The sequence below is a fragment of the Alligator mississippiensis genome, chromosome 4 (genome assembly GCF_030867095.1).
Source record: "Alligator mississippiensis isolate rAllMis1 chromosome 4, rAllMis1, whole genome shotgun sequence".
NCBI lineage: Eukaryota > Metazoa > Chordata > Crocodylia > Alligatoridae > Alligator > Alligator mississippiensis.
The window spans coordinates 169,590,663-169,602,840 of record NC_081827.1 but is presented as its reverse complement, the minus strand read 5'-3'; the positions used below and the strand labels follow the sequence as shown (position 1 = coordinate 169,602,840).

Genomic DNA, 12,178 nt, shown 5'->3' with positions numbered 1-12,178 from the left:
TCTGGACCCAGCAGGGGAGGGTCTGGATAAGGCTCAGAATACGCACGAGTTTCAACTTGGTTTGCATGGTGGTTATTTCCCCCATAGACCCCTTTGTAAATCAGTGTATTTACCCATGTACGTGTAGACCTGTAAGGGGCCCCTGCCCCCACTCTCAACTGCAAAGGAGAAGGGAGGGAGGAGAGTCTGGCTACCACCATACTCTTTCCCCCATTAACAGCAGTCTCTAGCTCCCAGCACTTCCTCTGGAGACAAAAATGTTATGGACCATAATGAATGGATGCACACTGCTGCTGCTGCTGCTTTGCAAATTGGATCGCCACTGGGACTGGGGGAGGATTTATGGAGTAGGATGAAGAGTAGCACTGCAGAGAGCGAAGCTGCATATCCAGTATTCTGGGCGGGTGTGCATGCATGCATATATGTGTGTGCATATGTGTCTGTCTGTCTGTTTGCAAGCACTGACGGTCAGCAAGGGTAAGGGTGTGTGTGTGTGTGCATGTGTGTGTGTGTGTGTGTGTGTGAGTGCATTTAACTCCATCCCAGTCAGCACAGGGCTTTCCCAGGCTTGTAGGCCCCATGATTTCAGCTCCATTGGACTATAGGGTACAAACTGTAGCATCTTACCTCTTCTCTCACTGCTGCAATCCCTGAAAAGTCCTGGCTGGACACAGCAGATACACAAAGCAAATAGGGTGTTCCTTAGTGTGCCAAAGCACATCCATGCTCATGCCTGGGTGTGGAGTCTGGAATGTCTTAAGTATCTGCTGGTATTTATGGGTGCCTATACAACTGTTAGTGCATTATTGTCACTTGTCATCTGCAGAACCCACCTGTATCCATCTTTTCCTGTCTCTCTCTCTAGATCCCTCTCCTCTCCCAACAGCAAGGCAAAGGCCCCATCACCATGACATCACAGTTTGGGGGGGGTATTATGGGAGGGAGTTTCTTGGTGTGTGTCTGGAGCCCAGGTTTTTTATTGCTTGCCCCTTGCGTAACCACTTACACACTCCTTACACCAGTGTAAGTACTACTGAGTCAGAGTGACAGTACCTCACAAGTACTGTGCACCGGCGGGAGATGGCTCGGCAAGGTCCGGGACAATGCTGGTTGTGTGCTTACACTGTTGTGTACAGCATGTTCGTGTGCAGGAGGAAGGGGCTGCCTGTATGTTTGAGGAGAGTGAAGCAGTGCTGTTTAGTGCATCTATTGTTAGGCAGGGGTGCATGCTTCCTGGTATGTGTGTGTTTGCAGGTCTGCTGTGGTGCTATTTTGCATGTTTTGATGCGTATGTGAGATTGCAGGGGGTGGAGGCAATCACTGCCTTGTGTGTGCAGGTAATCTCCTTTGTGTGTGTGTGTTTTGGAGAGGAGATGTGTCCCACAAGACCACAATGCACTCCACAAGATCTGGCAACACCAACACAAGAAGCAATGGCCTGTGCAGAATATTGGGAACCAGACCATATAGAAAGTTTGGATTGGAGACACAACAAAGAAGGAGATGAGATTGCTGGAAGGTGGTATGTGTGTAAGGGGGAGATTCTCACTCTGTATATACTCTAGTGTGCTTGAGAGAGATTGCCAGTATGTGTGAGTGAGGGAAAGAGATTGATGCTGTGTCTGTCCATCTGTAGGGAGTGTCAATGAATGTGTGTGTTGATGGGGGGGCATAGGAGAAGGAAGCAGCAGGCTGCAGTGGGGTTGGTGTTTGTACAGCTAGCACAAATTGGCAGCAGGGTGGCACTAGCCTGGTCCCACTGTGCCCAAAGTAACCTGCATCCTCCCTGACACTTGGGTTTCTCAGGCCATTTCAGGCCCCTGTGGTGTCTCCGCCTGTATCTCCACCTCACAGTCAATAGCATACAGGAAGAATGGATACATATGCTCCAAACTAACCCATCCTTCCCCTGCTGGGCCTGCCAGTCTGTTCTCCTGGTGTTTTTGCCTGTGATGTCTTGGCTGATCACTGCTCAGTGTTGACAGCCCCACTGTGAAGGCTGCAGATAGCTTCCATGGGATTCAGTTCATTCGGGGTCCTCCAGGTGCTGAATTGTCAGTACTGGGAGCAGCTGCAAACCCAATTCAGCCTGAGTGGTTGCAATTCCTGGGGTTGGAAACAGCAAGTTGTGTGTACATGCACGAGGGTGCACATATGGGTGTGTGCAAGCAGGACTTGTGTGTGACTGTTTTGTGTGTGAATGTGTATTTACCCATGTACGTGAATGTAAGTGTAATATGTGACTGTCCATACATTTCCTTGCATGTCCTCTGTGTACATGCATGTGACTGTGTGAATTGTGCATGAACGTAAGCATGGGAACACAGCTGCCAATAGGGGTGGAGGTGAGGCTGTATCTGTGGTAGGCAGGGGGAGAAATAGGAACTGGGGAAATAGAAACTGGGGCAAGAGCTGGTGTCAGCTGGAGCGATCCTGTTTTCAGCAGACTCCCTCTCTCTCTTGCATTCCTGCCAGGGGAGCTCAGCCTCCCCCTACCCCCCGACAGAGCAGGAGTCTGCATGCCAAGCACAAGCCAAAGGTGGGAGGGGGGTGCCACCCTAGAGGCTTGGCCCCCAGTGCAAAGAAGGGGCAGCTGGTGGTAACAGTGATCCCCATCTTGCCACATAACCTCTTCTTGAGGTACTAGGGGTTCTACATGCAGCTCTGGCAGGGGAAGGTGGACTAGTGGTTAGAGTTTGGGCCTGGGGGCCAGGGTTGGTATCCTCAGCATTGCCAATGGCTTTCAGTGTGGTGTGAGGCAAGTGGCTTAATTCTTGCCAAGCCACAAGCAGATTGCAACACCATTAAAATTAGTGGCCAGTTCCTTGCTAGGGTCACATCCGCACAGAGCCCGCAGCACATGGCTGGGCTGGGGCTGGGCTGGGGCTGGGCAAGTGCACCCAGGCAGGGCTGGCACTGCTTCTGGCACCAGTGCAAAGGGTGTCCATGCAGGTCCATTGCTTGCTCTGCATGAGCAGCCAGATGCAAAGCAAATGCAGGGGGTGGGCATGAAGCCCATCGGGCTTGCACCGGCTGGAAAAGCTTTTACAACCTTGACTCAGCTTGGCTCTTTGCTCCAAGCCTTCCCAACACCACTTGCAGAGCCCAGATCCACCATCCAGGCAGCACAGACAGCCTGTGTAGCAGGGAGGAGATATGGGGGCTGCAGGATTATTGGGAGTCATGGCTGGTGCATTTATTGGCTGGAAGGGGTGGGAGCAGGGGCAATTGTCAGTGGCCCAGACACCTGCCATTAGGAAGCTGTCCACAGTGAGCTGAGGTGCAGGAGGAGGCTGGGCAAAACTTCCCCTGCACGGGAAGAGCTGAGCAGTACCATGGCTGCTCCCTCCCCCTTCAACTGCATAGGTTTCCCCCCCGCCCCCCTTACGCCCCAAATCCTTGGGAGGGCTCCACTCCCAGCAGCCCATGGGGCTGGATTCTGCCCAGCAGTGCCCCTGGCTCCCAGATGGGTCCGAGCTGCCTCCTGCCCTGGCCTCGGGTGCAGAAGGGCTGAGCCGTGGGGAGCAGGACAGGGCAGGGAATGGGCAGGACAGAACGAACGTTGTGCGTCTCTTTGAACACTCTCTCTTTCTTCTCCTGTTCCACCCCCTCCTTCCCCCTGCCCTCCCTGTCCCTGGCTGGGATGTTCCCCCTTCCCTCCTTGTCTCGTCACCCCTCTGTCCCCTTCTCCTCTCCTCTCCCCCTGCACTGCCCCATTCTCTCCGTCCTTGCACCCTTCTCCCTGTCTGTGTGCCCCCCCACCTGCCCTATCTGCCCTTCCTTGCACTCTCTCTGCCGTCTGTCTTGCGCTCTCTCTCTCTCTCCCGCCTCTTTACCCCGTTCTCTCTGTCACTCCCAGATTTTAATGATGTGATTCCAGAGACGCAGAGACTGGACAGCAGCTTGCAGAAGGCCCGAGCCCAGCTGTCGGTCAAAGGCAGGCGGCAGCGCCCATCCCGGTCCCGCTTGAGAGACAGTGTCAGCTCCACAGAGGGGGATGAGAGCCTGGAGAGGAAGGTGAGTGTGTGCCCAGTCCCCCCAACCCCCAGGGGCACAGTGCCACCATGGTGAAAGGGCAGAGGCAGCAGGGAAGGCATTCCTAGGGCACAATCCCAGCCCCTTCTGCCCCACCAAGTCACTGTTGTCCTCATCCTGGTGCCGACTGCCACCCTGGACCAGGCTACAGGGCTGTCTCATCTTGCCCCTCACTGCCCTTTGTCCCAGGGCCAGCCGTGTGTGCTGCCAGTGCAATGCCCTGCCACCTGTTCACGCCAGGGCAGATGCTGGGGCCATCTGGTGCAGCAAGCAGTGGCCAAGGCTGCGGAAAGGTGCCAGGAGGGGCTGGGCAAGCCAGGGGGTTGGTGGAGGGAAGGGGGCACTGCACAGAGCACAGGGCTGGGAGCAGTGGCTATGAACTTTCCCATGTGCACCCAATGCTGCCCAACGGGCACGCCAGAACACGTGCCTACCCCAGAGACCCTCCCTACTGGGGCATCGCACCTGCCCCCCACCCTGGAGTAGCCAGTGCTCAGCACTGTGGGAGATGAGAGACTAGAGCTGAATGGCCATGAGAGTAGGGGGGTGTAGGGGTAGGTGGGCCCATGCAAGCCTTTGCAGTGTGCTGGGAAGAGAGGGCACCAGGCTGGGTTCACCAGTGACCTGATCCTCCCAGGTAAGAGGAGGGGATCCCTGCAATGGCATGATCCAGCTTGACATGATGAGGGCCACTGGGCTACGTACACCACAGGCTAGACCAGCAATGGCCCAGCCATCCTAGCAGGGGGAGGGGCTACCACCCATGGGCTGATCCAATGCGAAGGGGGGATGTGAAGCCCAGCAATGGGCTAATCCAATGTAGCTGCAGGGGGGAATCCTAGCAATGGACTGATCCATTAATGCAGAAGAGGAGGGGGAGCCCAGCAAGAGCTGGGCAGAAGGCTGGTGGGAGACGGGTGGAGAATCCCAGCAATGGGCTGATCCATTATGGCTGCAAGGGGGGTGCCATTCTAGATGCACTCAGGTGTTGGACCAGGGTGCCCACCCCAACCCTTCACACTCAGGCACTATGGCAAGTATGGGGCCAGGAGCCTCAACCCTCTGCCACGATTGCAGCTGCATCAGCTCAAAGGGCACAGGGCAGGAGTCACCCTGGGGCAGTGGGTGCCAGGGCCTGTCATGGGACAGGTCCCCAGTGGCCAACCCCTGCGTGTCCTGCCCACAGGGAGCTGACAGCTATGGCACCCCCCTGCACCGGATGCGGTCCCCGCTGCACTCCTCCCTGCAGGCCTCATCGCCCCTGTCTGGCTCCTCCCCGTTCCTGCGTGCCACCGAGTTCTCCTTCGAAACCGCCGTTGTGCGGAGGACGCTGGAGGAGGACGAGCAGCCCTCGTCCCCGCTCATCCGCTACCGGCCCCTGACCAATGCGTCTTCCCAAGAGGCCCTGGGGGGCACCCCCACCAGCTCGTCACCCAAGTCCTGCCACAGCTCGGACAGCTCGCCTATCTATGCCCGCAGGGACCACCGGCCCGAGCGGCACAGTGAAGGTAATGGCCCACCAGCTCCTGCTCCAGACGGCTGTCCCCACCGCCAGCACCCTGCATCCTGCCTGCTGGGCAGGGGTAGCTGGGTGCTCCCAGCCCTGCAGTGCTCCCACACTTTGCACGTTAGCACCTCCTGCTGGGAGAGGCTGGGAGACGTGCCTCTCCCCTCTGCCAGGGCTCCCTGCTTTTCTCTGCAGCGGGGCTCCCTGCCCTAGTGCACTGCACATCCTTACCCGGATGGGTCCTGAGCTGCAGTACACAGCAGTCCCAGCTGGTTCCTCTGGGCTGGGCAGGGAAGGACTGCAATGCAGGGAGGCAGATGCTGTTCCCTGATGGACCTCAGCACCATGCTGTATCCCCATATGGTCTTCAGTGGGAGCAGCAGAGAAGCACCTTCTCACTGAGCTGACAACCTGCCAGCAGCCTGGGCTCCTCAGGCCACACTGCCTTTCCTCAAAGCGTCCTCCTCTCCAAGCCTAGTAGGCTTCCCCAGCCCACAAGGGGCAAACCCCCTGCCCAGGGAAGGGAGGGGGAGGTCATGTCCTCCCAGCCCCTTTGACCTCCTCCTGCTTGTATTCCAGATGACAGCAGAGACACGAGCCCTCCAGAGCCTGCCAGCCCCACCATCGGGCTGGACAAGAAGACCCGGAGGAAGTTCCTGGATTTGGGGTGAGTGTGACAGGGGCCACTAGCCCCAGTTACTTAAGTAGAGTGGGGCAGTACTATACGGTATCAGTGCTGCAGGTAGCACTGCTAGAGAGCTGCAGACCACTGAGGGCATTTATACACATGCAACAGGAGTGTATAGGGGGGGAAGGAGGGGGGTGTTTTAGAGAGGCTCCAAGAGCTATTCTAATTAAAATGCCTGGAGCATCACATGTATCAGTGTCCCCACGCTGAAAAATGGCAGTGGGGACGCTTTAGTTTAGAATGAACTTTAGTTTAATCACCCCCGCCACCATTTTTCTGTGTGGGGATGCTGATGCACATGATGCTGGAGTCTGCTGTAATTACCACGCTCCAGCGGACTTGATTAATCAAGTCTGCTCCAACACACTGTAATTACAGTGCGCCAGAGCAACCTCGCTGCACATATATAGGTGCCCTGGGATGCTAGCCTTCAGATTACAAATGGAGACCTCCTATGCTGTACCGGGGTAGGAAAGTATAGTGAGCAGAAGGAACGAAACCCAGCAGGAGTTATAAACCAGGCTTGAGGAGTCAGTCTCGCCCAGGCAGGGGGACATAATAGAGCTCCCTGAAGGAGCTGTGAAGAGACATGTTATAGTAAGTAAGCCCAGAGGGGCTGAGAGTGGCATGCGCCAGCAATAGAAGGGGAAGATCTGAGGGAAGGTGCCTTGCAAGACAGCATAGGATTCAGTGAGGCCATGAGTATATTCCATTGATGGTTTTGTTTAAGCTATGAGGTAAGGAGTGGCTTGTAGGGAGGCCACTGTGGGCGCCTGATGGGAGGACACTGTTTTCGGTTGATTTGGGGCTGACAGAGGCCCTGGGGACTAAGAGCTGGCAGACTGAGGGACTAAGATGCAAGATGCTGGGGAGAAGGGCTGAGCCCACTTGAGGGCAGGGATACCCTACAAAGAGTTAGAGGTAGTTAAAGCCTGGGCCAGACAGGGGTGACTCAGTGATGAGTAGGACAGAGTGAGGCACCTAAGGTGTCACTTTGATAATCTGAGGGCTGTCTCCCAAATTCATTATAATCAAAATCAGGGCATGGCAGGAGAATACAGGGCAGTGCCCTGGAAAGCCAGAGTGCAAAATGGGCCTGGGATGGTGGCCAGAGGGCTTCTGAGTTGCCTTTGGAGGCAGAGACTCATTACAGTGAGTCCCTGATACCACCCAGACCCAGTGTAGCACCCATGTTTCCATAGATCCCCTGAGGGCCCACGGCCCAGGCTGTGGAAGCACCATGACCCAGTTTTTCTCAGAGTGGTCTATGGACCCCAGCCTGCTTGTGAGTGGCCGTGCTTTTTCCGCCTCTTCACAGGCTCCCATTCTCTCTGGACACCCTGTGTCCTCCCTGCAACCTGCAGGCCTGCTGTGGACCCTGCATCGCTCCATCTCCCCTTCCCTAGGCTACCATAAGCCAGTGGCCCCTGATGCTCATCTGTGCCCATGCCCCTCTCGGACTCCTGCTCACATCTCCCTCTTGAGGATGCCACTTGAGAGAGTAGATTACACTGAGGAAGGCTTAGAGCCCACTAACAAGCACAGTATCAATACGTGGAGGGGAGCACGTGGCTCAGGGGACATCCTCAGCTTCATGGTATGGGTCTTGGCTGCAAGACCTGGGAAAGCCACAGCTCAGCCAGAAGCTCTGGGCTGACTGATGGGCTCTCTGGCTTCCGTGATGCAGGGGATCAGGCTGGATGGTCACTTCTGGCCCTGAAATCTAAGACTCCCTTGGCTGGCACAGCCTGCCATTGTACTCGCTGCCTCTGGGATAACACAAGAAGCCCATCTTGCTGGACAGTCCTATTTGGGGCCAGTCAGCTCACCAGGGCAGGGGCTGCTCTATGCAGCTCCTAGTTCAGTGAGGGCCCCAAATCCATGGCTGGGGCCCTTGGATGCCACTGTGCTCCAGATGATGAGAGACTTGCAAGCCCAAGAGCCCCCTTCCAAGAGCAGAGCCAGCCCCTCTCCAGGCCAGGAGAGAGGGGTAACAAAGGCTACTGCAGGTGAATGTAGGACATTGCAGGCTGTGGTGGGCAGGTGCTGGTAGAACAGATGGATGGATGGATCAACAGAAGAAGATGTGGGGATGAACTGATAAAGGAGTCTGTGTGGGGCCAGAGAGATGGATGGACAAAGTGGGGTTTGTGGGGAAGGGATGGAGGGGTGTGCCTGTGCATGTGTCAGTGGATGTTGACAGGGTGGAGGATGTTGGTGGGTGGAGGGTGCAGTGATGGGTGAGGGGCTGTGTGTGGGCAAGGGCAGATCACATCAGAGATGGATGGGTCCAAATCCTTCATTCCCCCTGGTATCCCCTGCCCCTCCCAGCTGGTGCCATGAACCCATCTTGCCCCATCCCTTTGGCACCCACCTCCTCTGCCCCAGTGCTGACAGTCCTTTCCTCTCTACCACAGGGTGACCTTGAGACGAGCATCTTCCAGCAAAAGCAGGAAGGAAAAAGGAAGCAACAGACTGTCCATGGGCAGCAGGTAAGGACTAGACCTCTGCAGGACCCTCAGCTGTGAGGCAGCCCCTCACCATGACATGTCCCAAGGCAGTGTCCACAGCAAAAACATTTCACCAAGCCATACAGTCACAGCTACAGCCACAGCCTCCTGACCCATCCTCAGCCTCTCTTTCAACCCACTTGGCTTGTTCAAGCCCCATGGGCCTCCCCTACCCAGGTTCAACCCTCCCTTGAAGTAGTGGTCCACCTGGGACCTCATGAGCCTGGCAAGTGCTACAGGGCCAGGCTGCAGAGACAGGGGTCCTGGGAGGGAGGATGAGTTTAGAGATGGAGGAGAAGTGTTGGGGGAGTGTTCAGGAGACTGGTAGAGGAAGGGGTGGAGGGGACAGGCAGGGAGGAGGATGGGTGGAGATACACACAAGGACAGACTTAACTCTGAGGCAGCCTGCTGGGCCCCCTGGGGCAGGGTTTCACAGGGGTTCCCTGCCGCTGCAGCTGCCCCCACTGACCAGCCCTGGCTCTTCCCCCAGAGAGCTGATGGAGGGCTCCAGCCGCTCATCCGTGTCCCCATTCATGCCCTTCTCCTGGTTCACGGACAGTGGGAAGGGCTCAGCCTCCTCTGGCAGCACCGTCTCCCCAACTTGCTCGCCCAAAAACGAGGGCTTCAGCCCCAAGAAGTCAGCCTCCCAGGTGAGTCCCAGCCCGCATCCTGGACTGCCAGCAGGAAGCAACAAGGCCTGCAGGGACATCTGGGGAGGGGCATGGGCAGCACAGGTAGAGGAGAGTGGAGTGGGAGCCCATAGGGCCACTCTGTAAAGTCTGGCAGCTCTAGGAAAGGGTGCTGAAGTCCCCTGTAGGGTTGACACAATGATGTGATGGTGCCTAAGCCTCCTAGAGGGTCAGGGCCAGCCACAGGGGAGGATGAAATAGAGCCAGGGTCAGCATTGAAATAGGGGGTGGCACTGACAGGCTCTAGGGTAACGCTCCTGTAGGAGAGGGTGTGTAGCGCTATATAGATTAAAGGCCAGCTATAGGGAAGGTTGTTTAAGCTCCCTCTAGGGCCAGGGTCAGCACTGCCATGGGGGTAGATATGTGCTGCCTTTCAGATCAAAGGGCAGCATTGCTACATGGGATGTGCAGCCCCCTGTAGATTAAGGGGCAGGGAACTGAAGCCCCCTATAGGATCCAGAGCAGCACCTCTAGATGAGAGGGAACCACAACTCCCACAGGGCCAGGCACAGCCCCCAGGGGCGATGCTCACACTGTGGCCCCTCCTGGTGCAGGAATCCACACTGAGCGACGACTCCACCCCACCCAGCAGCAGCCCCAAGATCCTAAGCAGCGGTGCCAGCGAATCCAAGTGCTCGTACCCCTACCACACGCTGTCCCAGTCCTCGGATGAGGTGAGGCTGCGGGACAGGGCGGGACTGCCGTGCTGGTCCCAGGGCCCAGACCTGACCCATCCAGGTGGCTGCAGAACTCAGCTGGTCAAGGCAACAGCAGGGGTGCCCCACACCTGAGGGACCCCTGCAGCTAGGCTGGGTCTGCCCTGACCCCCACAGTGCCTATGGGGAACATAGGGGTGGCAGTCCCCCATGCTGTGGAGCTGGTCTGCTTCTCAGAGCAGCCCCTCCTGGGATGCCTTGGGGGTGGGAGTGTGGGACCTGCCTGGGCTGCCCCTTCCACCCCCCAGCCCAGTCACCCCTGACCTCCCCTCCCCTGCTGCAGTTTCTGGATGAGCCACTCAGCGCTGCCACAGGCTGGAGCTGCCAGCAAGTGGGGCAGTGGCTGGAGAGCCTCAACCTGGAGCAGTATGTGGGGGAGTTTGCTGCCCGCGAGGTGGATGGCCAGCAGCTGCTGCACCTGGATGGGGCCAAGCTGAAGGTAGGATGTGCTAGAAACCCCTGATGGGAAGCTGGAGTAGCTCCAGATCCCACCACCGATCCCTGCAGTCTGGGATGGGGGTGCTGGGCTAGAAGCTCTAATGGGCTAACCCGTTGGTGCAGGAGGGGTGTAACAGGACTAGTGACACCAGTGGGTTGATGCACTGGGGCAGGAGGGATAAAAGCAGGACAAGTAACACAGATGGGCTGATCCATTAGGGCAGGAAGGGTGCAAGTAAGCCAGTCACATCACTGGGCTGATCCAGTGGGGCAAGAGGGGTGTAACAGGCCTAGTGACACCCATGGGCTGACCTACTGGAGCAGAAGGGAGTAGTGACCAATGGGGCTGACCCACTGGAGCAGGAGGGGCGTGAGCAGGCTGATTACATCACTGGGCTGATCCATTAGGGCTGGAGGGCGGAGGGACTTCGCTTGCAACCTGGGGTGCAAGATCCTGAAGCCTCTGCTCCCTCCTTCCCCTGACCAGGCCCTGGGTGTCAGCAACTCCCATGACCGGGGGCTGTTGAAGCGGAAGCTGAAGGAGCTGAGCGCTGCGGTGGAGAAGGAGCGGAAGGCCCAGGAGAAGGTGGAGAAGCAGCGGGAGAAGCAGAAGCGGAAGGAGCAGGAGCAGCGCAGGAGCTAAGGGCAGCAAGACACTCTGGCAAACAGTCCCTGGGGGAGTGGCACAGGCTCCCCCCTACACAGGGGACGCGGGAGCCACGGACCACAATGGAGGTCTTGGGCTGGGCAGCACCAGACTTTGTGGGGGTCCTGCCAGTGCCGAAGGTGGCAGCCGCTGTGATGGGACATCAGTGCCACCCCGACGCCAGCCCCTGGCCTGGAACCGCTCCACCACAGGCGTGCTGGCTGCCTCCTAGCCCCTCCCCCCATGTTCTGCCTCATCCCCCACCCCGCAGGGCGAGCCTGGCGTGTGCAGCTCTGAGCACAACAGGGCAGGTGCTGGGGTGGGGTCGATGCCCTACTTCTGCCCTCCCTCCCTCCAGTTGCTCCTGATTGGTCCCCAGTGCCAAGGTGTCACCCCTGCTCCGTGCCAGTTGGCTGCCCTGTCACACTGCCTCGTTCCCCTGAGCCATGGGCACCGCGGCCACCCCCCCCCCCGAATGACAGCCCGGCACCCGCAGCGGGCACATAGGATGAAGATAGTGCATGGCATTACCCCTTCCCCCACCCACGGGCCATCCTGTGCTGAGTTCAAGCACTCCCCCAAGGGGCTTTCCCCCCTCCCCCACAAGAGGGGCTGGGGCCTGCACGGCTTGGACCAGTAGGGAATGGTTTGTTTGTTAGAGAGCACAGACACTCGGTGCCATGGCAAGGGAGAGGCCACCAGGGAATAAAACCAGTTTCAATGAGCCCCAGGGGGCTGGCTCTGTGCTGTGCTGCGGGCTCCTGGAGGGGGCTGTCGGGTAGCCTGCAAAGGAAGCAAGGTCAGGTCCCAGTGTCAGATGTACAGGTGCCCAGCTACAGCCAGTTGTAAGCCGTGGTCCTGAAACGCCATCCCAAGATGGTGGAGAAAGGACATCCTTGTTAAAGACCTGTCACCTCCCAACCTATTCTGTCCCACTGGGGGCCTGCAG

The 12,178-nt window shown here is 57.7% G+C and overlaps 1 protein-coding gene across 2 annotated transcripts in view; it reads left to right on the top strand.

The window, feature by feature from the left end:
* The window catches only part of SAMD14 (sterile alpha motif domain containing 14), a 31,814-nt gene extending 19,860 nt beyond the window's left edge, over positions 1-11,954 (top strand). Inside the window, exons 3-10 of one of the 2 annotated variants that reach the window (XM_059727059.1) lie at positions 3,881-4,017; positions 5,222-5,543; positions 6,122-6,209; positions 8,648-8,722; positions 9,231-9,390; positions 9,984-10,103; positions 10,429-10,584; positions 11,071-11,954. In XM_059727059.1, the coding sequence (XP_059583042.1) occupies positions 3,881-4,017; positions 5,222-5,543; positions 6,122-6,209; positions 8,648-8,722; positions 9,231-9,390; positions 9,984-10,103; positions 10,429-10,584; positions 11,071-11,226 (1,214 nt within the window). In that variant the 3' untranslated portion in view covers positions 11,227-11,954. Of the gene's footprint in view, positions 1-3,859; positions 4,018-5,221; positions 5,544-6,121; positions 6,210-8,647; positions 8,723-9,230; positions 9,391-9,983; positions 10,104-10,428; positions 10,585-11,070 lie in introns of both variants that reach the window. The other variant, XM_059727058.1, reaches the window with a different exon arrangement.
* Positions 11,955-12,178: the final 224 nt, after the last annotated feature.